We start from the raw sequence: 25,642 nt of genomic DNA, 5'->3' as shown, positions 1-25,642 counted from the left end.
TGACTGATCCAGGCAGCGTATCTGTGATTTTCAGCCTAAGTAGGCACCTTTTCTGCCTCTGCCTGTGTCAGTCCTCATGTAATTTTGCTGGAATCCCATACTGCCTCCTCTCTAGTGCTCCACTGGAAGACTGTAGCAGCAACAACTCTCCTAGCAGAGATAAATCTGCCAAACTTCATCTAGCAGTTAAACTGCTTCAAGTAAAGTGGACTGAATTCCTTTAGGGCATGCAGTGAAAAGCAGCACCGAGATCCTCAGCAAGCTGTTCACATAGACTTCTCTTACTTGTGGGTGTTTGACTACATATCACATCATAATCTGGTTAGGAAAGACTACTACTAAAATTAAAGAGTATTTATGCCAAACAGACTCAGAATTAGCCAGTTGATCTTCCTCAGAAAAGCAATCATTGCTAATGGATAACTGAAGTTGTTCTGCAGGTAGCTCTCGACTGAAATATCCCAAGTATCTGTGCCACAACATGACAGGGGAGACCTAGGCTCATCTGACTGCATCCACCTCCCCACTCAGGCTGCACTGTAATGTACCACATACAAGGTTGCACCTCCAGGAAGAAATTCCCTAACTCATTTGTATCAACAAGCATCAGCAATAGGAGCAGAATTTCTTCCAAACCAGCTCCTTCCAATAACCAGGCTAATGTTAGGTTCTCAGAAGTGTAAATTCATTTCAGTTTGCTTTTCTAAGGATTATGGGATTGGGAAAAAATGTGCAAATCAATGATTCATGCCTCTTATAATCACAAATCACTATGTAATAAATATTTAGTCTGAAAGCTTCCACTATGCCCTCAGGTTTTGCCTACCAAGTTTGGGTTACTGTTCTGTTATTAGATTAATTGAAAAGAAAAATAAATAATTGAATTGTTTCTAACTTCATAAAAGCAGTTAGATTTAAAATCATCTGCCGAAGAACCTTTGAAAGCGGCTGTACTAGGGAAATAAGTCAAGAGAAGTCAAGCAACACCTTTCATAGGCAACTTAGGATGTTTCATGCGGTCACATAGGCAACTGCCTCTTGGAAGGAATCTCATTGCTGGAGCTATACACAGACCCTCCTGGAAGAGCAGTGCCATCAGAAAAATTCCTTGCTTCCCAAACTAGGAAAACACAGGTCATTCTTCCCGGAAAAACAGCATCATTCTGTCTCTGATACACATCTGACTGCACCATACCTTCTTTTCGGCCTTCAGATCTTCTCGTAACAGTTCAAGTTCAGATGCAAGTTGCTTTCTCCGCTCTCTCCGCTCTCCCAGTTGACTTCCCAACTTTTCTATCTTTTCCTGACAGCTTTCCAGCATCTGGAACAAGTAAGATTAGCAGCCACTTTTACTGTATCAGTTAAGCTAGCAAAATAGGAACAAAATGTAGAAAACAGGTATTCTACAAAAACCAGGGTGGGAAAAATGCTTCTCAAAAGTTGCCAGCAGGACTCGTGCACCTTATACTCAGGCCTGGTTGGGCACCTCTGAAGGCCTGAAGCCTTCACCTGACTCAAGATAGGCAGGCAAGTTCTCTCTCACAACCACAAGCCCTGCCTTCTCCACAGAAGAAACCTGGCAGATACTGCTGTCTGGCTGACGAGCGACAAATAGACAGCAACACCAGCCCCAAAACAGTTGGGAATCAGCCCTGTGGCAAACATACCTACACACTATGCACACTTCACTAAACTCTCTAAACAAGAGCCAAGTAGAACTTCAGGTCTTTATATTCCCTCCATGAGGGGTAAATTAATCCTCCACACATGTAAACCCTTCACCCTCACAAGCAAGTCAACATGCTTAGTTAGCTGCTTTCCTCCAGAGAAGCGCATCCATCTGTTTCACATGAGCTGATGGGCTACAAACTCTCAGAAGGAGGTAAGGAAGAACCCCCCCCCTCCACCCCCGTTTCTAAATGGATTATTTATTGTCCAGGGAAATCCTCTTACCTCTCGCATTTCTTGTGCTCCATCAGTCGACGCTTGCTCTTCTCCACTTATCCCAGTTTTGTTCTTCTGCACTTCAAGTAACTCCATCTCTAAACTTGTGATCTTAACATACACAAATCACAAGTTAAAACAAACCACTATGCACAACTACTACTAAATTTGCTCTTTGAACAGCTGTTACAGAATAAACCCCAGGTTTGGAAGTGAGGAGTAGGAGGGGATGTGGACAGCTGCCAGTGCAAGCTAGCTGCAGCTCAGATCTTTCAGCCTGCTGCTTCAAAGTGCAAGAAAGTTCAAGGCCAAGTAGAAAAACGAAGGAACTCAATCCACAAAAGGAGCTCTGGAAGGACTTAGGAAATCAGTTGTGACATAGAGTTGAAATTCAAAGACCTATTCCTCCTGCATGACTGAATGATAGCTTGGGGGTTCAAGAAGACTTTGGAGCTGTTGGAAGGGACCTCAAGAGTAAAATAAGTTATGGGTCTTCTACATGCTGCTCTCCCAAGAGGCGCAGCTGAGGACCCCATCAGTCCCTCTGCTGTTACTGTAGAGGCATCTCTGATTTATAACATGGGTCATTCTCCTTTCCCACACTCTCACAATGCTCAGGCAGTCGCGTCCGCACCCCCGTGACTGAGCTCGTCCAAGCAGATGCTGGAAGCAGTCCACACGCTTGTCCGAGTCCCTCCAATGCCCAGAGGAGGCTGCAACTCCCTCTTGCAAGGCCCCAAGCACTCTGGACTCAATCCAGCAAAGCACTGTGCTCTGTGCTTTCCTTGGCAGACATGAGTCGCTTAGCTGAGGGCTCTGCATACTCCCCATGTCAAAAGATAAAAGCAGAATTCAGTGCTTTGCTGGACTCTGATTTTGCCCCTCTACCTGAGCAGTTTTCTAGAGTGGGGCATCTTGTAGAGATAATTATTAGTCCTCGATTTTTACAGGGCTTAAAGGAATTCAAAACACTGATTTCCCATCCTGATTACAGTTCCTACAGACCCTTCTGAAAAATCCAAGTATTGGCACTAACTACTCAGCTCTGCCCATAACAACATCCATTTGTTCCACTGTGCACTCAGATGCCTTCTGCTTTTTTCACTCTTCTTTTGCATGTACTCAGAGGTCATTTTTCATTCCTTTCTGACGGGAGTGCAAAATCAAAGAACTGTTATGTCTCTCCAAATCCCAGGCTGCCTTAAGTGATTACTAAAGAGCAGACAAAGCCTAAAAGGGAGAGTTTGGCTTTCACTGATGGGCTTCAGACACAAGATGATTCTGTTGAAGCTCCCAGCAGGGAATGATCTCTAATGCAGAGGGAAGCTGATATGATACAGTTTTCTATGACAGACGGTGTTACCAAGCCAGGTACTAAAAGAAAATTATTTCAAGGCCCCCAGAATCACAGGCTTCCTTATATGTTTTTGAGCTTTTGGCATAAGAGCAAAGATTGTTTTGGTGGGGTGAAGCATCCTGGTCTCTTACAGAAGAGCTGGAGGGCAATACGCTCTATTCCTGGTACATGACCAAATGATCGCTTGGAGGTTCAAAAAGACTTTGGAGCTGTTGGAAGGGATCTCAAGAGCAAAATAATCCACTCCTCACAAAAAAAACACCTTTAGTCAGGAACTTGATGTCCAGCTATGCCATTCTAACATTTTGCTCTTTTTTTTCCTCCAGGCCACTAACTTCTAAGCATTTAAATTGGGCAGATATATCTCACCCAAAGACAGAACAATACTCGCATTGTGTTCTGGTGTCCTCGTTCTGTGTCAGCAGCCTAATGGGTCAGGATTTGCGCAGGCATGCCAAAACAGAAAAGAGTTCCAAGCACTCCTCACCCAGGGCAGCCTGGCAAACACCCAGCAGAGCTGCTTTCTCAGGGCTCCAATGCACCTGCCTTCATGTGGCTCTTCCCCTGTGACATCCAAAGCACCAAAAAGCCACTCAGAGATAGTGTGCGCAGCTTTGCAGTCCTCCATCTCAGCAGACCTTGGATCCTAACGAGCTTTAATCCACCCTCCTCCTCTTCCCTGTGGCCTGCCTGCCTCTCCTCTGCTGTCCTACGTGCCGCTTTTCCGTGCCCAGCAAAACGCAGCTTCAGTGGCTGCCAAGCACATGCCGGCCAGAATGCCTTGCATCTCCTTGGCTACTTGGTGCTCCCTGCAGTGTTCACCCTGCATTCCCCACAGTAGCATTCCCATGGATCTGTTTAACAACAGACCAAGCATAGAAGGGACTTCTCCAAACTGAAAATGCATTTTGCTTCATTTGCAGAGGAGTGATTTTCTTCTCTTTATTTTAGTGAGAAAAAGGGAAACATTTTCATGTGAGACTGAACAGAACTTTGGTTTAACAAAAGCATAGTCATGGTGGACAGACCTCCTGCCATTCCCATCATGGTCAGAGCCTGCTCTTGGCTACTTAGCTAGACACTTAGAAACACAACATCTTCCAGATCCTCATCCTTCAGAAGCTATTTTATCATGTCTTCAGCCTGTCTCACCATCATTGGAGACCTTCCCTCAGAACCAGAGGCCACTTCGAAGGAAGAAAAGGTGAATTCCTTTAACAATTCATCTTGAAGACGTGTAGCTGTTCCAACTTTCACAAGGGATATGCCCTTACACATGTACCATCTTTGTACAACACCTTTTAACCCAAAACCAAACGTATGGACATGTCCAAGCACCATTCGCTCCCAGTTAAAAACCTGTTTGCGCGCTTCCTTCTTGACTCAGAAATCCAAGTCCCTCTAGGGATGCTACTAGCTGGTCCTGCTGCCTGGCAGCCTGAGACCATGGTAACTCCAGAGAGCATCTCTTAGCCACAGACAGAAAGAATAGGGCAACTCAGCCCAAAGAAGGAAAAACTCTTGGCCAAGCAGCAAAGCCTTCATTCAACCAAAGGTAAAGACCTTCACAGCCAGCCTTTTGGGGAGAAACCCATCTAGTAGGATCAGCTTTTGGTTTCCTGTCCTCTCTGGCTAAAAGTTGGAAGGGAAAAGGTACCTCTTCAGCTGTCCTGCCTGTCTGTAAGGGATCATATACCTTGGTAGAGATGCTCCACAAATGCTGCAGACAGTATCTGCCTGCAGGCAGGCAAGCAGTCACAAAGCAGCAGATAGCACCTAAACTCTGTCAGGCACTCGACTGTACCTACATTCCTCTATAGATAAGATCATAGGATGCTCCTCACAAAGCTACTTTAAATGGAATGGGGAGTTCCTAATCAAATTAAGGCTAAAGATCACTCTGACAAAGGCAGTATTAGGCTGAGAAGCTTCAACAGCAGCCTAATCCTTGCTGAAAGCATGGAAGGAGATGGATCTGCAAGTCTTGCAAGGAAGCCTCTGACACTTCCAGGGTTAATTGAGCCCTGGTGTTTCACCTCTGCAGTTTCCCAGAGACTTCCTGATAGTTGCATGTGAATGAGGGAACTTGTGGAAATAACTAAGACTTTCTATCAGCCTCCAAAAGTCAAAGGATCTCCTGAACAGCCTGTCCTTGTCTTATCAACAGGAAACGATCTAGTTAGCCCTGGATTGAGGGTGCCCAAGACAGAGTTGGAGACAGTTTATGAAGAGACTAGTAAAATCACTTCTTGATCAAGACTGAGCAGAGCTTCTCCAGATAAATGAGCATATCCTAGCTCTTCAAAAGGTGATATCCAGCCATGCCCATCCCATTCAACAGCAGCTGCTGCAGTAAGAGAAAACAAGTACGAAAGAGAAAAACTCTCTGTCCTCTCAACTTTGGGATTTTCAGGCAGGGCTGTCCACAGGCAGCACAGATTCTGCGCACCCAAAACTGCCTCATTGTTTGTCACAATGCGCTGGCAGGTCCCTTCAATGCGGTGTTGGGGGGAAATGAAAACTGCAATCTTTTGTCACTAGGGCACTTAAATAGGGTCTTTCCTGGGATCAAGGGGCACCCTTGTCCCACAGTGATTGTTTTCATCTGTAGGACTCATCTGGAGAGGGACTAGAGATTGAAATCAAGGCCTGGCCTTTTACCAGGGCCTGCCAGAGACAAGGCAGAATTCATGGGCTTCAGGAAAATCTCTTGCAGGCAATCGTGCCTCTGCTTTGAGCCCCAGGTAGACTCGGGGCTTCCCTGGAACTTGCTCTTCAGGAACCATCATAGGCAGCAGAAACATCTGCCCATTCACGCTGGCAAAGCAGCACTTGAAGGAGACTGATTGTGAAGTCTATGAGGAGCACTGATGTCTCAGGACAGCCTCTGAGGGGAAATAAGAGCTTCCAAGCCTGGCAAGCTGCAAGAAGCCCAGAAGAAATAGCTCCAGAGAAAAATAGTGCAATTCAAATATGAACCACAGAGGCTTTGTTTCAGCTCAGCCAAGAGGCTGAAGGGTGTGTGGCCCACGCATACAGAAAGGCTGTACATGAAGGGAGCGTTGCCTGATTTCACTCTTGTAGATGCATGAGTAAACTAGTTAACAGTGCTTGCTCAAGCACCCAAGGGTGGACACAAAAGTTGGAAAAGACAAAGCTGCTGCAGTCTTGCAGGGATCTATAATTCCAAGCAAGTGCCATTTACAGATCACTGAATGTTTCCCTCCTTTTCCCCCCTCTTTTCTGGAATTGGTATTTCTAATCAAACTAGACAAAGCAGCATGCAGCTTTAGGCCAAATGTCATTTTATTTTAACAGTCAAAATGTGGACAGAAAAGCAGCTAGAATTAAACAAAACCAGACAGTATTTCTTCCATTTCTTACTTACTTTCTGGTGAAGTCCCTCTACCTCACTCTCAAACTGCTCTTTCTCCTGCTTGGTCTGGATCTGTGTATCTCCTAGAATAGATTCCAGCTCTTCATTACGCTCAACCAAATCCTCATGCTCCTGCTCCAGTTTTTGCAGCTTGTGAAGGAGATGCGAATTCCTGCCCTCAATGTTTTCAATCACCTCTCGGCACCTATACAAAACCGACATCACAACATCAAGGTTATGTTTTGTGAATGCATCAACACACAGCCAAAATGCTTATCACCAGAAAAGCTCCAGGATGAGGAAGAGTCAATGTGTTTCCCAGCACCATAATGAATGGATCATATCTGTCCTGCCGATTTCAAGTCTTGCACGCAGCAGGTCCCTGCTCTTTAGGTGGCAGTGGATGGGAATTACTGGTGACAGGGTCTGCATGGGCAAAAAATGGGGCTTTGAGAAGAGAACTGTCAGGCAGGAGGATGCTAATAGCAGAGAGGCAATGGTGAAGTGAACTGCCTGAGGTGGGAGAGGTACAGGCTCGTACTGACCCTTTCCCCACCCTGCAGCGGAAAGGAAAAGAAACTGCAGGATGGGAACAGATCCCTTTTTTTCCTCTGGGCCTACTAGAACAGGCTCAGCAGCAGCTGCTCTCTGAGCAGGCCACAGGAGAATGGAGCTTTCGTTTCCCTTAAAATCCCAGTTTAGATGTTTTAAGCTTGAAAATAGAGTGTCTTGATATGCCCCCTGGACAGCAACCAAACCCAGAAGAAACTCTCCCAGGGGCAAGACAGGTTGGAAAACAATGCATTCATCTACAGGGAGCCACAAAAGCCCAACAACTATTCTTTTAGAAGAACAAGCTAGAGAAAGTGCCAGAAAACATGCTGCAGGAAAACCTGCATTCTTGATACCCAGGGCTAAGCACGCACTCAGGACTTCTTCATCTGCAAACTTTCTGACCTGAGAGCAAAGTAAGAGAGCTCGCAGCAGAGTATTAACAAAGCTAACACTTAAATGCACTCTGTAAGACAGAGTACCACTGCCCAGAAAGCCAGATAAACCACTACAAAAACACAACAGATGAAGATTTTTTTACATCAGTCACCTTTTATGAAGTATTTCGCTATCCTGATATCCCTCGTCTTGATCCAAGTCAGTGTGGCCTGGAATGTAGTCTCCTTCAACCCTCCCTTCATCCTTTGTGCCCTGTGTCTAAAGAGAAAATGAAAATTTAGCACACATTTAAGACTGAAATCTTAGGACAAGGTGATTCCAAAGCTACTCAAGTGTCATAAACTCATGGGACAACTAGAAGACATAAGATACATCAGCAACATCTATCTACATTAGCTAATCCACTGCCCGTAGGAACAAAGCCTTCCAAGTCCCATGAGAATTACAAAGGCATTTTGTGCACTGCACGTTAGTGTATTCTTCAAGCCCCAAACGAATCCTACATCCCAGCTGCACAGGGTGCGCTTGCAAATAGGTAGAAAGGAAGATACTAGCATTTCTGCACTGTAAACTGTACCTCTTCATCTATGTCATGGGACTGAAACGCAGAATGAGGACTCTTTGCTCAATTAGCTTGTAGAATGGCAAACAAAAGGCCCTCAAAAATACCTGCAGTAAGCACACTGCAACTTCTTCAGTCTCATTTGGTGTGGGGAATGGAAGTCCTTGTTTCCCGCTCTTCTGATACTCGCAAATCTCCTCTTTGAGCTGTTCAACCTATGAAATAAAAACAGTTCCATGTAATTTTGGCAGATGTTCATCTTGCTATCTTGCAGAATTAAGATTCTCATCAAATCTGCCATAGAAAAACTGCAGAGTTATTAACTACTCAAGCTGAAGAGAACACGTCTGCTAGCTACAGGCATGTGGCCTCACACTATTTAGGGAGATAAAGAGTAATAAGAAGAGGAACGCCACACTGCAGAGGGTATGCAATTTTTCCTTATTTATGTCAGTTATTGATCATTTACACGTCTCTCTTTCCCTAACGGGACTGACTGCAGAGGAGAAGACAGACCACAACCACTATTTCTTAGAACATCTTTATGCTTTTGGATTCTCCTGCAAACCACTAAATCATGGTCAATTGGCCAGTCAGCTCATGCTGCTGTCCATAACTTACGGACAGAAAAGAAGACTAGGGGATGATCTCATGTGGTTTGTAATAAAACATGCTCTAGCATTTTACCAATTAAAGGTTGGAGATTTTTTTAAAGTCAAGGAATAAAACTATATACTAAAATTTTGAAATCCTCAAATGTGAGTACGTTCTACTCAAGAAAGTAAATCTTTGCTACTCTTTGGAGTAACGGCTTTAGAGATAGGCATGGTATTCTCATAGTCACTTACATTTAAAAATACTAATTTTAATCCAAGAGAACTGGAAGGGAGCTCCTGAGCTATCTGTGCTGGGATAGCATAAGTAATTATAGGTTGTTGATAACCAATTATAGGCTGCTGAAGGACTGATACAAAGAGTTTGAGAGTTAGGAACAGAAACAGAATTGTTATATTCATTCACTATACACAAGCTCATTAAGTCTTGCTGACAAAGGTCACTGCATTTATAAAATCCTAAATTTATTATGTCAAGTATTCAACTAATAGTAATGACATTCACTTAAGAAAATTCCCACAAAATGAAGAAGTTTCTGTTCTATTATCACCGAGCAGATCAATGTAGCCATATTAAAAAGCAACAAAAGTTTGACCTCAAAACAGGAGAATAAATCAAGAATTGTTAAAAAAGTAGTATTGGGTTTTGGAATAACCTAATTCATTTTTTTGATTAACAATCCTTAAGAAAAGGTAGAAACATTGCTGACTCTGTTTACCACCTCAGTTATGTACAAACACTGGCTAGTAACAGAAAGTATCAGGCCGATCCAGTACACTGGGCAGAGGAAGACAAGCATTTTAGGACCCTATCCTGCAAGCCCTAAAACATATACTCAATTTGAGCACAAGCAATAGAAGCAAGAGGAAATACAGAGGCAGGACAGACTAAAGAACAGGGCTGAATGTCAGGATCCATCTCTCAGGACTGTTGGCTACGCAGGGGCCCACTGGGGCCACTGCACCACCAGGAAAACAAGTCACGAGGAGGCGGGTACTTACCAGATCAAGGAAAGCTTTCCTCTCCAAGTCGAGCGTTTGAACTCGGGCTCGCAGTGCCAGAATTTCCTTGTCCAATCTGCTGTTTTGCTCCATGGCCTTCTGCAGCTCAATTCTATCTGGACATAGTCAAGACAAACATCTGACTGGCTGCTTTAATACCGGTTTGTCCACTGGCCTCCACCAAGCTAAGAGGGAGGCTATCACATAAATATAGTTTCTGAAATTGCATTGCACTGCATAGTCTCTCTGTAGCTATTCCAGAGAGTGAGGTTACCTCTAGACCAAGGAAAATGCCTCACCTCAGATATTTAGGTATGGGTTTCACAAACAGCCAGAATAAGTTCTGAAAATATGCGAACAGTTACTTTTTAAAACTTTAAAGCTCGTCGTGTTCATTCAGTGTTCGAGCTCACATGCAAGTTCAAATCCCCCCAAACACCCACAGTGCCCACATTTGCTACGCTTTGGATTAACTTCCAGACAGAACCAGCATTGTGGACAGACCTGATGTGAACATGCAGAACGTGCTTCAGATTAGAACAATTTGGGGAAATTTCCTTATCAGGAAACAGGAGTAAAGACTTTTTTTTTTTTATTTTCTTTATTTTTCCCCCTTTTCAGTATAAATTTGACTTTTTGTCAGGGAAAATAAACTATATTGACTTTCTTTGTCCCAAGCTGGCAAAAAAGCCCTGCTTTCCAACACGGATTTTGATACTGGATTTTCAGTTTTGTGATTTAAAATGAAAGTCAAGAACTTCATTCAGCTGAAAAGCCCATTCCTCATTACAGAAAGTCCTGGAAAAAAGAAAATCTGAATCTGCTCTGCTAGTAAGTAACATCACTGAGTGCCATAACACATTACTTAACCACTCTCTCTCTGTTCGTTCACTCCTCCTTCCCAGCTCTCAGGCATTTGCAGGGCTGACCATGAGGCAGAATCTACAAGAATAACAGAGATGAACTGCCACAGCAGAACTATCTGTATGTTTCTTTACACAAAACTCCAGCAACGTTTTAAATGCATTCCTGTTACTTACAGAGTTGAAGGAAAAATCAGGAAAAAAAAAATCAGACAGTTAGACCATTGCACATGATTTAAAATGTTTAATCACCAAAGACCCAAGAACTTGGCTACAAACCACTCAAAAGGAGTATTATATTTTCTCTTCAATGCAAGCAAGCAGCTACAAGGTAGCATAGAACCAACATACACTGATTAAATGGAGTTTAATAAAGATCAGAGATCGCATTTAGTTTTGCATTAGAAAAACCAATCAATTTACACAGCAGTTGGCTCTGAAGTTCACAGGGAGAAGGCATGCAGCTATATCTTATCAGGGGAAGTTATTAACACTAATCCTGCACACTGTCACCCCCAGCAGAATAAAGCACAAAGACACATCAAGCCTTAAACCCTTACTCACAGTTTGAAAAGTCTCATGTTCATTTGATATTTATGAAGGTTTAAAAAACCTAGCATGCTCCACATAGATCCCCCACGCAGACTAGGATCCACTCAGAGAAGTCGCACGCTGCAGCCCGCCTGCAGTCTGGAGAAGCAGCACTGTTTGGAAGCTGTGACATAACTCTCGCTCCATGCCCCCAAACGCGTGTGTTCACCAATCAATATACCAAGCAGACCTGTGCACTGCAGTTATTTCACAGCCTTTGATTAAAAAGCTGTAAATGATGGTGCTGGAGCTGCCTAGAAGATTTAGTTACTAGTCCGAGTGTTGTGCATAAAATGTGGGATCAATATCATGAATGATACTGATGCCACAGAATAAAGTGTGACCAGATAGGTGCCAGACTCCTTAAGTGAGTTGTTTGCTGCGAAGGAGCATGGGGTAGGAGCATGTTACCTCATCACATCTTGCTGTTCTCCACTGAAATTCTGCCTCACAGATTCGGGGACAATTTGATCAACACAGATAACAAGCATCTACAAAGCACAGTGCTTTACTGGGAGAATTTCCTAAGGGAGGCAGCAGCGAAGCATCTTGCTTTAGGGATCATTTTAACAGGGGCTGTATCTGCATTTCAGATCTGTCACTTTTTTTTTTTTTTTTTAACATTACAAGCAGAGAGGACACAGGAAACTTCCCTGGGTGTAAAGTGCAAGGCTTATGCTGAACACAGATGTCTGAGGTGGAGGACACCTGCAATTCTCACTTGAAGCACAGGTAGTTTGTCTGAAAGCCAGGCTAAGCACAGGCTACTAACTTGGAGCAGTGCAGAGTAGGAAAAGAAGCTCTTACTTTTTTGGCTCTGCTCCTTTCTTTGTGCATCCAGCTCGTCTGTCAGCCTTTGGATCTCTCTGTGGGCCATCTGCAGTCTCTGGGTGGCCTCATTGAGATCTTGTTGAATTCTTGCACGCAGTGCTTGTTCTCTCTCCAGCTCTGCCCTGCAAGACTGAAACACAAGCACTAATGCTTCAACAGAAACAAGGCAATCCTTCCAGTGACAGGATCCAGCCAGACCCTCTGCACTACTCCTGACATGCTGCAATAGGACTGGCAACACAAGCACAGAGAGCACAAAGCTGCTGCTGAGGCAGAAGACAGACATGTAGCAGGTAACCCTATTCCCCACTGACACATGTCAAAGCGCACTCCTGGTAGGTGTTCAACAGCATGCCACAGCTGTTCCTCTGTTTTCCGCTCCCTAAGGTAATGCTATTAATTAAGGTGTGTCTTCAAATACATTTGAAGGCCAGAAGGGATAATTACAGCCAATACCTGAGTCCAGACAGAAAGAACACATGCGGATTCCCAAGCTGAAGGCTCCACCACACCCTGTGACAGTTTACTCCAAGGATAAGTCAAGTCTGCATTTGTAGTCTAACAACTGTTGTGAGAGCTAGCTCCAAGCCTGCCTAGCAATGCCAACCTCCTTCTCTTCCAGCCTGCACTTGCTCCTAGAGCGCTGGAGCCAGAAGCTTCACCCACTGACCTGAGATACCGCAGAAAAGTAATTTCAGCTGATATTAAAGCTATTTCCCACCTCCATGACTTTAATCCACTCTACCTCCACTCTTCTTTGTAACTGTAATTAAACGCAGATGAGTGCCTATAAGCCAGCCCTGACCCAAAGTTAGTAAGACGTTAACTCTGGCTCTCAGCAGAAGTGTTTAACTCATGTAGTAACAGGCTGACTTGGCTGCACAGCCTGCATTCAGAGCTGACTCGCATCCCATCAGCTAAAAACAAACAAGAAAACATCACAGCATACTCAAGAATAGACTCATGGTTTAGAATAATAGCTATGTGTCATATCATAGGCAAAAAAAACATATAAATGTATTATTACCTTATTCAATGTCTCTTTGGTATACCACATGGATTCACACTGTTGTTGGAGTTCACCTTCTAACCTCTGATGAATGTGATCAAACTCATCCCTGCATGGAAAGAGATTTTAGTAAGTCAACATCACAGAAAAGCATGTTGCCGTGTATCGTTGGACACTTATGTGCAGCATTTTCAGTTTTAACACATCTTGATTAGCAAGAGGTTGTTGCCATACCTTATATTTAAAGAGTAAGTTTCAGCCAGAGAGATCCCAAATCCCCACAAAAACTCCTCTGCTGCCTGCTACGCTGTTAGTACTGGGTACTCTGGGGGTTCACTGCTTTTCTTAAAACCATGATCTCCTTAGTGTCTTCCTTTTAGAGCCTATGGGCTCAGCTCTGTACAAACAAATGTACGGGTGCTGAGTATGCTTGACGTGCTCTATCACAGTAATGCTGGGTTACCTCCCCATATTCTGCTTCTTTTGAAGTGCTTACCAAGTTAACAGTTTCCTACAGCCCTTGCAGCCTGTGCACATGAACCAGCACTGAGGATTTGCTAACACTCAGGAGGGTTGGAGGAGTCATTAAGATTTTGCAGCATTTTGTAGACCCATGAAATGTGCTTATACATGCAAGGCTTCCCTTCCAGACTTCAAAAAGCACTTTTTCATGTAAATATGGATGCAACTACACTAAGATGAATGTTTGTATCCTAGCTCTTTGCATTAGTGAGGACACATCAAAAATCAATTACACTTGAGCAGCCTAGCTAAAAGCTACATTCATTTCTGTAGCAGACAAGAAAGTATTCGGATCCTAGGTATAAAAATGAAGCAATCATATAATAATTCACTTGAATATAAAAAAAGATTACAAGTTCCACTTAACAGAGTAAGAAGAGCAATTAACCTTTTAACCTTTAACAGTGCTATGACTCTGATGATTCTGTAAAACAAGTGTACTAACCAAAAGAATGGAGTGCTTAATCAGAGTCCGTATATTACAAACACGGACATAAATGACATCACTGGGAGAAGGATAGTCTGCTTTAAAGAAACTGTCTTCCTGAAAAATCGATCTCCAATATCTGCCTTTCACCAAGTTTTAAAAACACAAGAAGAAAATAAGAACAGCAGAGAATTTATGCTTGACTAGAAATTAGGAACATTAGGCTTATAATTCTTTTGATCATGTGAGAATACATTTTCTTTTAGTAAGTCTCATTGTTCTAAACAGAAGAATGAAAAGTTGATAGAAGTCAGGTGTTTAACAGGCTGGGCTTCACCTACAGAGGGACTCTGACGCGAGGCACTAGAAAAAAATCTAGAAAACTTCACATTGTTCTTTACACACAGATAGCCCATAAAAAGATATTATTGCTACTTGGAAGGCTTTGCCTTGGCTCTATCCCCCACGCAGCACAGCTGCAGCAACTTTACCTAGCAGTCAAGACCAGTCTTGTTACAGAAACATAGTGCGTGATCATTAGAGGAGCACTGGAAAGCATCTCCTAATCTAGGAAGTCTCTGCCATTCAAGGTCTCTGTTAGGGGGCAGTATGTTCTACTTTTCTAGACAGATTCTCTTTGTCTATGGAATATATTCAACTTATTTCATTAAAACTGTGCATTTTCAATTTAGTAACTTCATCCTGTTACCATTTGAGCATCCTTGAGGACTTCATGCATCAACCTCCTTAGAAAGACCCACATCATCTCCTGTCACTCCTCTGCCCCATGACTGACAGCAGGAAATTAAATTCCTAAAATAGGTGCTCCTGCAGCTACTTATCCTGGAGGTGCACAAGTGACAAGGCACATCTATGTTTGGTCCTAAAGCTTGCTTGCTGCTGAGTGATGAATGGTGCTGAACTTCAAGCTGCCAGTGCCCATCTGAAGGGCTGAGAACTATGCACAGAAATGTCCTTGCAAGGGCCTAGATGGCCCAGAGCTCATCTAAGAACGACGACAGGATCTGATTGCCTCCAGTTAGCAGAGGAAGGAGCTGGCAGGCTACCTGCCTTTCAGAGGACAACTCAGGACCACAGTATTCGGTTTTCAGCAGCCACCTCTTCCCCAGTAGTCTTCACCCCAGCTTCTGTACTCCCTCTCCTCTCCAGCTAGAGCTAAGCTAGTAAAAGCAGTAGAATTAAGAGGTTGGACTACTCCCCACTCATCTCCCATAACCTTAACTTGGTTTACTGGATAGGAACTGATGGCTGAGCAGTTAAAGGATTTACCCACGAAGCAGAAGACTCCACTCTATCCCATCTGCAGCCAGAGGGATCCACAAGACTGTAAAAGCAAGCAAAAAAAAAAAAAAAAAAAAACTCTCTAGCCTGGTAGAGAGGGATTTCAGTCATGGTGTGCCTGTTCTGGTACTGCTGTCTCAATCATTTAAATGACTTATGCCTAAGGCAGTTCTTTGCACAAAGGAGAAGAAATAAGAGCAAAAGGAGAAGCTAGGATTCCCACCCCATGCCCTAATCCCTGCTTGCAGTCATGCTCCTTGCCTGCTTGCTCTCCTGGCTCCAGGAATCATCTGTCTTCGCTGCTCAGTAGCGATTCAAGGGAGGACAGGCCTCTCCTCAGGGAGAGAAAAATGTAAGTTGAATTCCTATAAAGTGATTGATGAGAAATCTGCACTTACACCTTCCTGGGCAAGTGCTTTAACCACCAGGCTGTTAGATAGAAGTCCCCATCAGCTGCATCTTCTGAAGGCAGAGCTCCATCTAGGCAGGTTTGGATTCAACGGTGGACCGGCAGGCATGTGATTTCTTCATTTGATCTAGCCTATTTCCCTTATTCAGCACCAACTCTTCAAAGGTACTGAAGAGCAAATTCGATCGTACCTGGTAAATGATCAATAGCCAACATAGTTAACTAGGCATTTCATTTGAAGGTTACAGCTTTGCTTCCTCTTTTTAAATACAGTGGGGTTTCTATTACAACTCTTCAGGGGGGAAAAAAAAGGTCTATTTGCAGCAAACATTTGTATCAAGTGACAGGCATTCAGAGGCAGACTATTCTGGCTTTGCAGAGGGATATTTTCTAGCCAGGAGCAGGACACAGTGTATCAGTGAAGTTTCTCTTCCTCACAGTAAACAGATTCCTTGATTCTGAGGAAGATACTTGGATACTTGTGTCTGAAAATGTTACTGTACTCTGGATGAATCATGAATGACACCAAACCCGACAACAGGCAGGCAGACTGGGACTCTCCAGCCTGAAATGGATGCTCCTGAGATCAGTAAAATCTGGAGTGGCACAGAGAAGTCAGAAAAAGGCAGTTACTCACTGTCTCTTAATACAAGAACTTGGCTTCATTTGAAGCCAAGAGATGGCAGTTTGAAACAAAGGAACTTCAGGTAGCAGTAGCAGAACAGTGAAAGTCCCTGCTAAAAGATGTTGAGGATGTAAGAAAACTGCATGGGTTCAAAAAGCAACCAAATAAATTCACAGAAGAAAAAAAATAATTCATCAAGGACTACCAGATACAAAGATAACACCTGTAGTTTGGGTCCTGTGCACCAATACAAGCAAGGGGAATAATTCCATTAAACTGCTGCTTAATATTTGCCCTCCTCTTATGCTCTTTTCTGAAACTCTGCCTTTTGCTTTTGGTCAGATGGTGCAATGTGGCTCAGAACAACCTGAGCTTCCAGATGGCTGCTGAGTCTCCTCCCTCCTTCACCTGGCCAGAGAAGGCCAAGACGCTTTCCACCTCCAATCAGTATTGTCAGAATGAAAAAATAGAAATTTAGCTTCTTTCAGCTACAGAAGGTTCAAGGTAATGAGGAAAGACAAGACAGAAATGAAAAGGTCCATACCACAACTCTTCCACCTGCTGTCCTAGCCATTTGCTTCCAGCCAGCTTTGACTTGGATGTCACCAAACCCTGCCAGTCCTCTCTATTCCCAGGAAGGCTTTCCTACAAAGTCTGGCTGGCTGCTTTTTGCAGGATTTATGCTCCTATGCAATTTGATAGCCATTGCTGTCAAAACTAAATTAAGGACGAGGCAACTACAGCACAAGGGTAGACTGAGTGATCTGCAACAGGGCCAGCAAGCACAGCACTGTGGGAGAAACACCTACAAGACCCAACAGCTCCCGGGCTCTAGTTCCCAGAGATGGCTATATTCAGCAGGAGCTGGAAGTCAGTGTCTTTGCTGGGAGGGAGGTGGCAGTCTCCTCTTATAGAGGAGATTGCTCACAAATTGCATCTCTGATGTGCAGCAGCTGTTGCCTCTCTAACATTTGTTAGCTTTCTTCATCTCAACTTCAGACAAAAAGTCTCAGGACATGGATGGTGTTCTGTAACCTGCCAGTTAAGTCATGCTGCAACATGTATTCACTGAACTCCTTTTCTAATCAGAAAGTAGCCTAAAACTTCTATTTTCTAGCTCAGCACTTGGACAATGAAAAATTTTAACTTCACCTTAAAGACTAAGGAGGATTTCTCTTAAGTTTATGATTTCCAAGGGAACTCACTCATCCAGTATTAAATACTTAACTGTCAAGAACAGCTGGATTAGTAGAAAGTGAATATTACCCAGTAAGGATCTTCAGAACTATATTACACACTCTTCAACATTTTCTCTCTTAAAAACAATCCCATTAATTATCCCTCTGCAAGACACAGGAGCAAAGTAAGTGCAAATACACGAGTGTATAAACTAATACAAAAGTGATTTAGCATTAGGAATCTACAACATTCTCATAGATAGAAATATTTTTAATTAAAAAGTTCTCAAAGACATCCTTCTCCCTCGTGCACCTTCACAGTTGGCCTCAGCAGCAAAAAGAGAGGGTACCTGAAGCTGTGCTGCACACAGCCTGTCTACGTAGCTGTACGAATTTAGCTTTTGATCCGCAGTCTCCAGTTTTCCCAGCAGCGTGGCTCTCTCTACCAGTGAATAAGCAATCTGTTCACTGACATTACTGTGAGCTATTTCAGACAAGCCTTCCTGTTCCAGCATCTCCTCGACCTCCTTCAGCTGGGCTTCTGTAAGACAAAATTTTCTATGAGCAAATGAACAAACGAAGCCCGATCGCTTGCAGATCTGCGTCCCTAATCCTCTTAACACTCCCCACTACAACAGCCCCAGTTCGTCTTGGAGGTCGCAAACAACTCATAAAACATTTAATCTCTTCTCCTGCTTCTATTCCTCTTGCTTCCTTCTATCCCCCATTCTCACTCACTATGTCAGCCTTATTCCCTGATGTCTCCTCTCACATCCACTACCTTGCCTGCTAGGCAAGCGATAACACATACTGCATCTAGTCCAAGTCCTCCGGCCTTTCTTCAAGAGGTGGAATTCTAACAACCATTTTCCTCTACCCAACACCTGAGTTTCACCAACCTACTTATCTTCAACTCTCTTACCCCTTAACACAGCTTTCTGAAAATTAAACAGTAGATTTAAAAAGGTATTGAGAAACCAAACAGGTGAATAGGCAATCGCAAAAACAGCATTTTCTTTGGAAAGAGACACAAAATGCTGCATCACTCATATAAGCAGAACACCACTATTGCAGAAAGGAGGTACTGCCTGAATATCTTTTTTTTTCCTATGCATAGCAACGATATACAGCATGCCTCGTGTGCTGCTTGCAGTCAGTGGTGGAGGTCAGGGTGCTATGTCTCACATGATGTGGTAGGGACGCACAGCGAGAAATCAGGAAGGGCCTGAAGTGGAGTCAGAGGAATGGCAGTCCCATGGGCACAAAGGGACTCCAAGTACTTAAAACATAACTTTAGAAATCACTCACTTAATAGTGTTTCTAACCCAATTCCTCCAAAAACGGCTAAAATCCCAGACTTAGGACTGCTTCTGGTAATGCAGATCAGTCGTTTAAAGGTCTCCTGTAGGATTAAAGAAGCCAGAAATCCTATAGACTAAAACTGCTAGTTTTTTTCTTCACCATGTACCCCAAAATTATGGCTAAGAAGACTGTAGTGAGCAAAACTTAAAGACTCAATGACCTCCAAGGCAAATAAGCCATGATGGCATTTGCAAGAGAAGTTGTTTATAGCTAGGCACTGTTGTGTCTGTGACCACAGTTAGCTCTGCCACCCTAGCTGAAAGGAGTATACAACAGTGTTTATACTCTTCCAAGTATGTTGTTTCTCAGAACCAAGGAGAAAAACAATTCCTGCTGTTTCCCGTTTGCTTTGAATTCTATTTTGCACAATGCTTAGGATCACTTATAACAAATCCGTTATTTAAAAAGAGCCCCTTGTTTGCATGGTTGGGAATTTAACTGCTGGGAGAACCAAGGACCACTCTGTCTCCCTCATGATCATGTCAGTAACTCCTGCATTGGATCTAACAGCTTGTTAAGCAAAGAAAGGGCTTTCCAAAACCTCCCTATGTCAAGACAGCTCATTTCCAAGCAGTCTCACAATTTACTACTTTTGCTCCAGTAATTTAATTCAGACTAAAAAGAAAAACAACAAACTCTGCTCCCAATTTCTACCCAGACTAGATTATAGAGATTTGCAAGTGCCATAAAATAGGAATCAAGGGTAATTGTGAGTTTTATATGGAGGAGTGAGGGATAGTCATACTCTGTCATCACTTAGGGAGCTAAAGTTAAATATCTGAAGTTAGGCAGAGCAAATAGTCCTCATATTCTTACAGAGGATACATAAACAGCTCTGGACAAGTTTGCTCCACGCTTCCATACCCTGGATTTAACAGGGGACTCAGTGCAATCTCATCCTAAGCCTAAGGCTCAAATCAATCACATGTTTCCACTCTGCATTCTGCCATCAGCTCTGTCCAGCCCTATGGATGGAAAACACCCTGCGGTTTCCTGTTTGCCTTCACCTTTGATTACAAATTGCAGCTCATTCAGTGAGGAGGTCAAATATGGCTGACTCGCAGCATTTCTGTGTGACGCAGAGCAAAACATTTCATTTTGCAGTTTAAGAATAGCTAGCCACATGCTCCTTACGCATTAAGAAGAGCCCACAGTTCATACTAAACTGAGAAAAACACCTTGCCTCTAACCTGCCTTGTAGTGTCTTCCTACGGTTTCACCTAATCCTATAAGCAATGTAATATATGGTTCTTGCACCTTCCTCTGCTCTGCTTATGGCCAGAAACAAGACAATAGATTAGAGGGACAAACGGTCTGAATTCATACAACTGCTTATACACTAATAAAGCACTTGCATCTTAATTGGCAAGTACTCTCCTTATACCCAACCTACAAAACAGACAGAGAAATAGAGTTTAGGGTGACGGGATCTAGACATATTCTCCAGACTAAAGAGAGAGAAAGGTGTTAGAAGGTAAGACGAGACTGCAGCATACAGCACAGATTACCTGCTTGTAAAAAAATACACTGATGTTTTATGAGCATCTCAGAAACACCTTCCCTATCATATTCAGGGTGACCTATCTGAGAAAAACAACGCTGCATGAACAACATTATACCGTGCACTGACATATTCCCATTTGCAAGCATTAACTGCACTAACACTTCTTTGGAGGCAAATTTCATATTTGCAAACACATCATGGCAGGAAGGTTCTCTCCCTTACGTACAGAAATAAGGAGTTCACGGATACCATCATACCCACAATGAGAAGTTGTATTGCCTTGTACAGCAGCAGTACAGCTGTTAGCTTCGGCTAAGACAGTTTAAAAAAAAAAAAAAAAAAAAAAAAAAGAGGTAAGTCCCTAACAGCATTGTATTTTACTACTGCTACATTTGGTTTTATAAAAGCTTTTGGTAATGCAGTGCACAAGTTATTGATTTGCCTTCCAAAAACATCAAGGCATATTGGATGAGAACCATTGGAAACAGATTATGAACTGCCTCGAGGAAAGGAAAAACGTCACTGGGCAGAGGGACCAAATGAGGTACAGCTACAATCAATAGCTCAACATAAAACCAATAGAGGCTGGTCTCTGCAGATAGCACAAGCTACACTAGAGCATGAATCCTTTAAATTTTCACCTTTATTATAAGCTAAAAGCCCAGCATACATTCACGTGATTGCAGGCAATCGGTTTACTGCAGTGGAATTGGTTACTAACCTTCAGCTGAGCAGCAGTAACTCTCTGGGCCTGTTCCACACAGGAAGTACAGGTTTAAACTTGTTTTTCATTATCAAAAACAGCAGATCAAATTGCTCATAGCAATCCCAGGATCAGCACAGTTTCTGATCCATTTAACTGGTTTTGGAACAGTGAGCCCACTCCATACCGAGTGCTGACTCAAGTGATTTTCTCTCTTCACAGGTTTTTCAGAATACATTCACTTTCCAAAACGTAACTCTCCAAAGCTGTAATTCCCAGCCGTCACCAACCTTTCTCTACAAGCAAGATCACAACAGATCCTGTCCACCTGCACCCCAACACTCAGGTCAGGCCTGCCCTTCGACTGTACCACCCGTCTGAACCAGCCTCCATCATCAACTGCTCTCACTCACCTAAACTCTATCATTTCAAGCCTCCCAAAACTCTTGGGCAGGATCCTTTGGACTTGCCTTACACAATTTTTTTCTCAGCAATCCCAGACAACTGGCATCTTCCTTTTCACAAGACCCCCTTCTCCAACCCCACTTTTTAAGCCTGATCTGTAGCACCATCTTTCCCCCGGTGAAGATAACCAGCTGCCCTACAAAAAACAAGAGGCAGAATAAGACCTAGAGGATAAACAGCTTGTAGTTCATTACATTCAGCCTGCCTTACACCCCCCAGAACTCGGGAAGGATTTCTGTGTCAGTTTGCACAAACTTTGATGAAAAGCCGAGGCCCTGAGAACAGAGGAAGTGATGCAGCATTAACCCTGCTGTCATGCAACAGGCAACACTGGTACACTAGAGACGTGGAGCAGTGCAAGGCCAAAGCCTCACAGAAGCCTAAGAGAAAAGAGAGCAATTGAAGTCACCAACTTCAATGGTGACTTAATGCTTTATGAGATAGGCTAGGAAGTTTTATTTCTGGATGCCAGAGGGACTATGTGCAAGCACATCGATCAGCAAACACAGCAGCTCTGAGCCGGAGATGGTCAGCCTTTTTTTGTGGAGGAAGAAGAACAAGTTGGGAGGAAAAAAGGGAAAGAAGAGAAAAACATGGCAGATATAAGAACGAATGTTCAGAGAACACGGAACAACCCCCACAAACTATGAGGAGCTGAGTCATAGACTGTCCAGAGCCATGGACATCCAGGCACTCTGGAGTAATCACACGCTGCGGCTCCAGAATCCAGGACATCTTTGTTTCAGAGATATCTCTGATCTCTCCAATACGAAGCTGCTCCAAACACCGAACAAGAAAGCATGTTTTCAGGCCCTCAGGAACTGCTCCACCAGCAGTCTTAAGTCTCCCTCAAAGAAGCTGTGCATGTGCTAAGCAGAAAACAAATCTTCATTTCTGGAAGAAGGGAATTCTAGTCCTTCTGCCAGCCCCACAGCCTCGTTCTTCTGGGAAACAATGGTGTGTACAGGCAGAATAGCCCAGCCAGGACACAGGTGTTGCCCTACACAACCAACATTGACTGCATGCCAACACTGTCGCACTCACAGAGTGCTTCCACAACTAGCAGCTGACTTCCAAAGGTCAACCCCTCGAGGAAGATATCTACAAACATCCCAAAACACATCGGGGCCAGCATCCCTCAACACAGAGGGCAGACCAGGAGAAGGCAGGGTACAACACACGCTATAGGGCATCCATACCAAAGCCGCCTTTCAGAGGAGCAGTTCAAACAACGACTCCTGGCAATAGCTTCAGAGTTTTGCCCTTTATGAGGCTTTATCCACGCAGGGATACCACTGCCCACACTGCTAAGCCATTGGGACATATCACAGGACTGCAGCCACTGCCACACATAAGGTAATAAGAAGACTTAAAAGTCTGACAGCAGTATTCCAAAACAAATCCCCCCCAAAGCTGTCCTGTAACTCTGTATAGCACCAGAGTGCTATAGGGGGATGACAGGCAAGTAACAGCTTGCTTGCAATTAGGAACCCACTGGTGAAAAGTATATAGATCTCTGTTTCAGTCTGAGCATTAATTATTGCTCAACAGCCATCAAAATCCTTACAATACTGAAGGGAGCAGAGTCACTCTGAGGAAATAAATGCAAACCCAACTTTCATTACATTTTTGTCATTTGTCTGCCACCTCGTGGGGAAAATGAGGAGACACAAAAATGCAGGAATAAAATTCTCTATCACAGCAATGCTAGGAAGGGTTGTTACTCATTGTAAATCCTTGTGTATTAGCATTTTCAAGACTGAATAATGGCTGTGATTGCCCAGGGATGCCACAGAAGAACCAGATTTTCAGATGGTGCTTACGCACGCCCATCTTTTCAAAGCTACTCCATCAGACCTGCTCCCTGACACCCGCAGGCTGACCAGAACTGGACAGAGACTCAAAAAATGCAATCAGTTTCCCTGCAGTCCCACTTTTTCTGCACTAAAATTCCACTTAGCAAGCACAGTTTGGACAGTTTCTTTATCATCTCCAGTTTTATCACAGGCCCAGGATAACACACAACACAAAAAGAAGAGTTAACAGTAACGGTGTGCTACGAGCAGTACTCAAAGTACAGCAGAACAGTAGGAAGAACAAAACAAGCACTAAAAATAGCAAAATAAAGTTACCTTACTGGACATGAATCCAGAATTTATTTGTAGAAAGTTATTTGTAGAAAGAGAAACACGAATTAAATAATTGTTTTAAGCAAAATGACTATACTAAAATAAGCATATGGTACAAGATTTTAAGTTTTCTACCACCATCATGGACTATCAATGGCTTTCAAAGTGCTTTCTAAAAAAACAGGAACATTGTCTAAACCAAAGCCAAAGGCAAATGACAAACAGCACAGTCGATTCTCTTCTTCAAAGAGCACGCCCCTAGAAGATGCTTCATTTGACTCTGCTGCCGTACCAAGTGAGAAACTGCCCAGGTCACTGAATAAAGGCAGTAAAGCAGACAAGAATATCCAAGCCAATTACAGATCCACTTTAATATTCCATGAATATTTCTGCCTACCTTCAAACCAACATACTACGCACCTTTGTCTAAGAGGATTCCTTGAGAAACACTGTTCTACAGTACCCATCAGTACACAACGATGTCTCTGCTCCTTGCTAGCCTCCAGGTCCCAGTTTAACCTGGAGAATGTGGAACTGTTCGCAATAAGCTTTGCTTTGGTGGTGTTAGTCCCTGAAGAGCAAAAGAGATTAAGAGCCTATGCTCAGGAGCATAACAGTAAACTCTGCAGCTTCTTGAAAAACAAAACAAAGCAAACCCCTGTACACCACTACTTGTTAACACACCTGCTTGGGCTGTGTTTTAGGGAAGAGGGAAAGGATCACCCCGCTGAAGGTGCAGCTGTGTCAGCTCAAGTCTGAGCTGTTCATCTTCTCTTTCGCACTCAGTAGTGACAGCATCTTGTTCCTCTGACAAGTTACGGACATGACCAACGTAGCTTTCCACCTGGGAAAAAAGAAAACATGTGCTCGAGTGCACTTACAGCTGCTTTGTCAGCCAGTTGCTGGCACAAGTGAGCTCGCAATTCCCCTCTCCTCAGCGTTTGCAGGATAAATGCAAGCATTTACAGAACGCTACTTCTTCGTGCCTTTTACTTAACTGAGTACATGCCGGGAGAGATAAAGTCTTACAGCTACAAAAGCACCATTCACATATGTCTTTTTTTTTCCTCCCAAAAAGTGACTCATCAGGTGGCACCTAAAAAGGCTACGGAACAGCCCAGAGCAGCCCGCCCCGGCGCTCCCCCACCGGCGCGGCGCGCCTGCGCTGCTCCCTAGCGACCTCTCCTCACCAGCGAGCGCCGCGGGGAAGCGCCAGGCCGCGCAGCGGCTTCGCGGAGCGCGGACGAGCGCGGGGAGAGCCCGGCCCGAGGCCCCGCGGCGCCGAGGCTGCCGCGACCCAGGCCTGGGGGCGGCGGGGCAGGGTGAAGGGCCGCCGCCGCCCTTACTTCGCGCGTCTCCTCGGCGCGGCGCCGCTCGATGTCCCGCTCCCCACCCAGCCACGACCGGTTCCGACCGGTCCGGACCGGACCGGACCGCGCCGCGGCACCCACCGACGCGGCGGCCGCCGCTACCGCCTCCATGAGGCGCGGGCCCCGCCCCCGCCCCGGCGTCATGGCAACCGCAGGCGCCGGCCGGCCGGGCGGGCCCGCGGATTGGCTGCGACGCCGCGCCCCTGCCGCCGCCGGCCAAAGCCACGCCCCCTCGCTGGAAAACCACGCCCCCCGAGCCCGCCGCCACGCCCCCTCGCTGGAAAACCACGCCTCCCTACAGCCCACAGCCACGCCCCTCGCGGGAAAACCACGCCCCCCGGGACCTCCCATCCCGCAGCACCGGCCCGGTGCAGGACAAGGGCGAACGTGTTCTGCAGCAGTGATTTAACACAGAGTTAACCCCCGCGCTGGGAACTCGCTGCTGCCCCCCGCTCCTCCCCGGTCAGCCCCGTCGCTCCAGGCCTCCGCGCGAAGAGAGGTTTGCCGCCCAGGGGCACGAAGCTAAGACAGCGTTTAGGACTCGCC

At 44.5% G+C, this 25,642-nt stretch overlaps 1 protein-coding gene across 8 annotated transcripts in view; it reads right to left on the bottom strand.

Annotated features, from left to right (window-relative positions):
* Positions 1-25,642, bottom strand: part of CCDC30 (coiled-coil domain containing 30) — a 39,399-nt gene that overhangs the window by 13,131 nt on the left and 626 nt on the right. For 4 of the 8 annotated variants that reach the window (XM_062593407.1, XM_062593414.1, XM_062593415.1 and 1 more), the window contains exons 2-13: positions 24,411-24,570; positions 17,914-18,104; positions 15,750-15,951; positions 13,119-13,209; positions 12,068-12,221; positions 10,677-10,748; positions 9,807-9,922; positions 8,298-8,405; positions 7,780-7,886; positions 6,690-6,882; positions 1,954-2,055; positions 1,196-1,321 (exon numbers count right to left, since the gene is read on the bottom strand). In XM_062593407.1, coding sequence (XP_062449391.1) covers positions 1,196-1,321; positions 1,954-2,055; positions 6,690-6,882; positions 7,780-7,886; positions 8,298-8,405; positions 9,807-9,922; positions 10,677-10,748; positions 12,068-12,221; positions 13,119-13,148 — 1,008 coding nt within the window. In that variant the 5' untranslated portion in view covers positions 13,149-13,209; positions 15,750-15,951; positions 17,914-18,104; positions 24,411-24,570. Of the gene's footprint in view, positions 1-1,195; positions 1,322-1,953; positions 2,056-6,689; positions 6,883-7,779; positions 7,887-8,297; positions 8,406-9,806; positions 9,923-10,676; positions 10,749-11,233; positions 11,360-12,067; positions 12,222-13,118; positions 13,210-15,749; positions 15,952-17,913; positions 18,105-24,146; positions 24,219-24,410; positions 24,571-25,642 lie in introns of those variants that run through there. The other 4 variants (XM_062593411.1, XM_062593410.1, XM_062593412.1 and 1 more) reach the window with 4 other exon arrangements.

The sequence above is a fragment of the Rhea pennata genome, chromosome 22 (assembly GCF_028389875.1).
Source record: "Rhea pennata isolate bPtePen1 chromosome 22, bPtePen1.pri, whole genome shotgun sequence".
NCBI lineage: Eukaryota > Metazoa > Chordata > Aves > Rheiformes > Rheidae > Rhea > Rhea pennata.
Note: the sequence above shows the minus strand (reverse complement) of the source record. Positions and strands in the feature narration are given on the sequence as shown.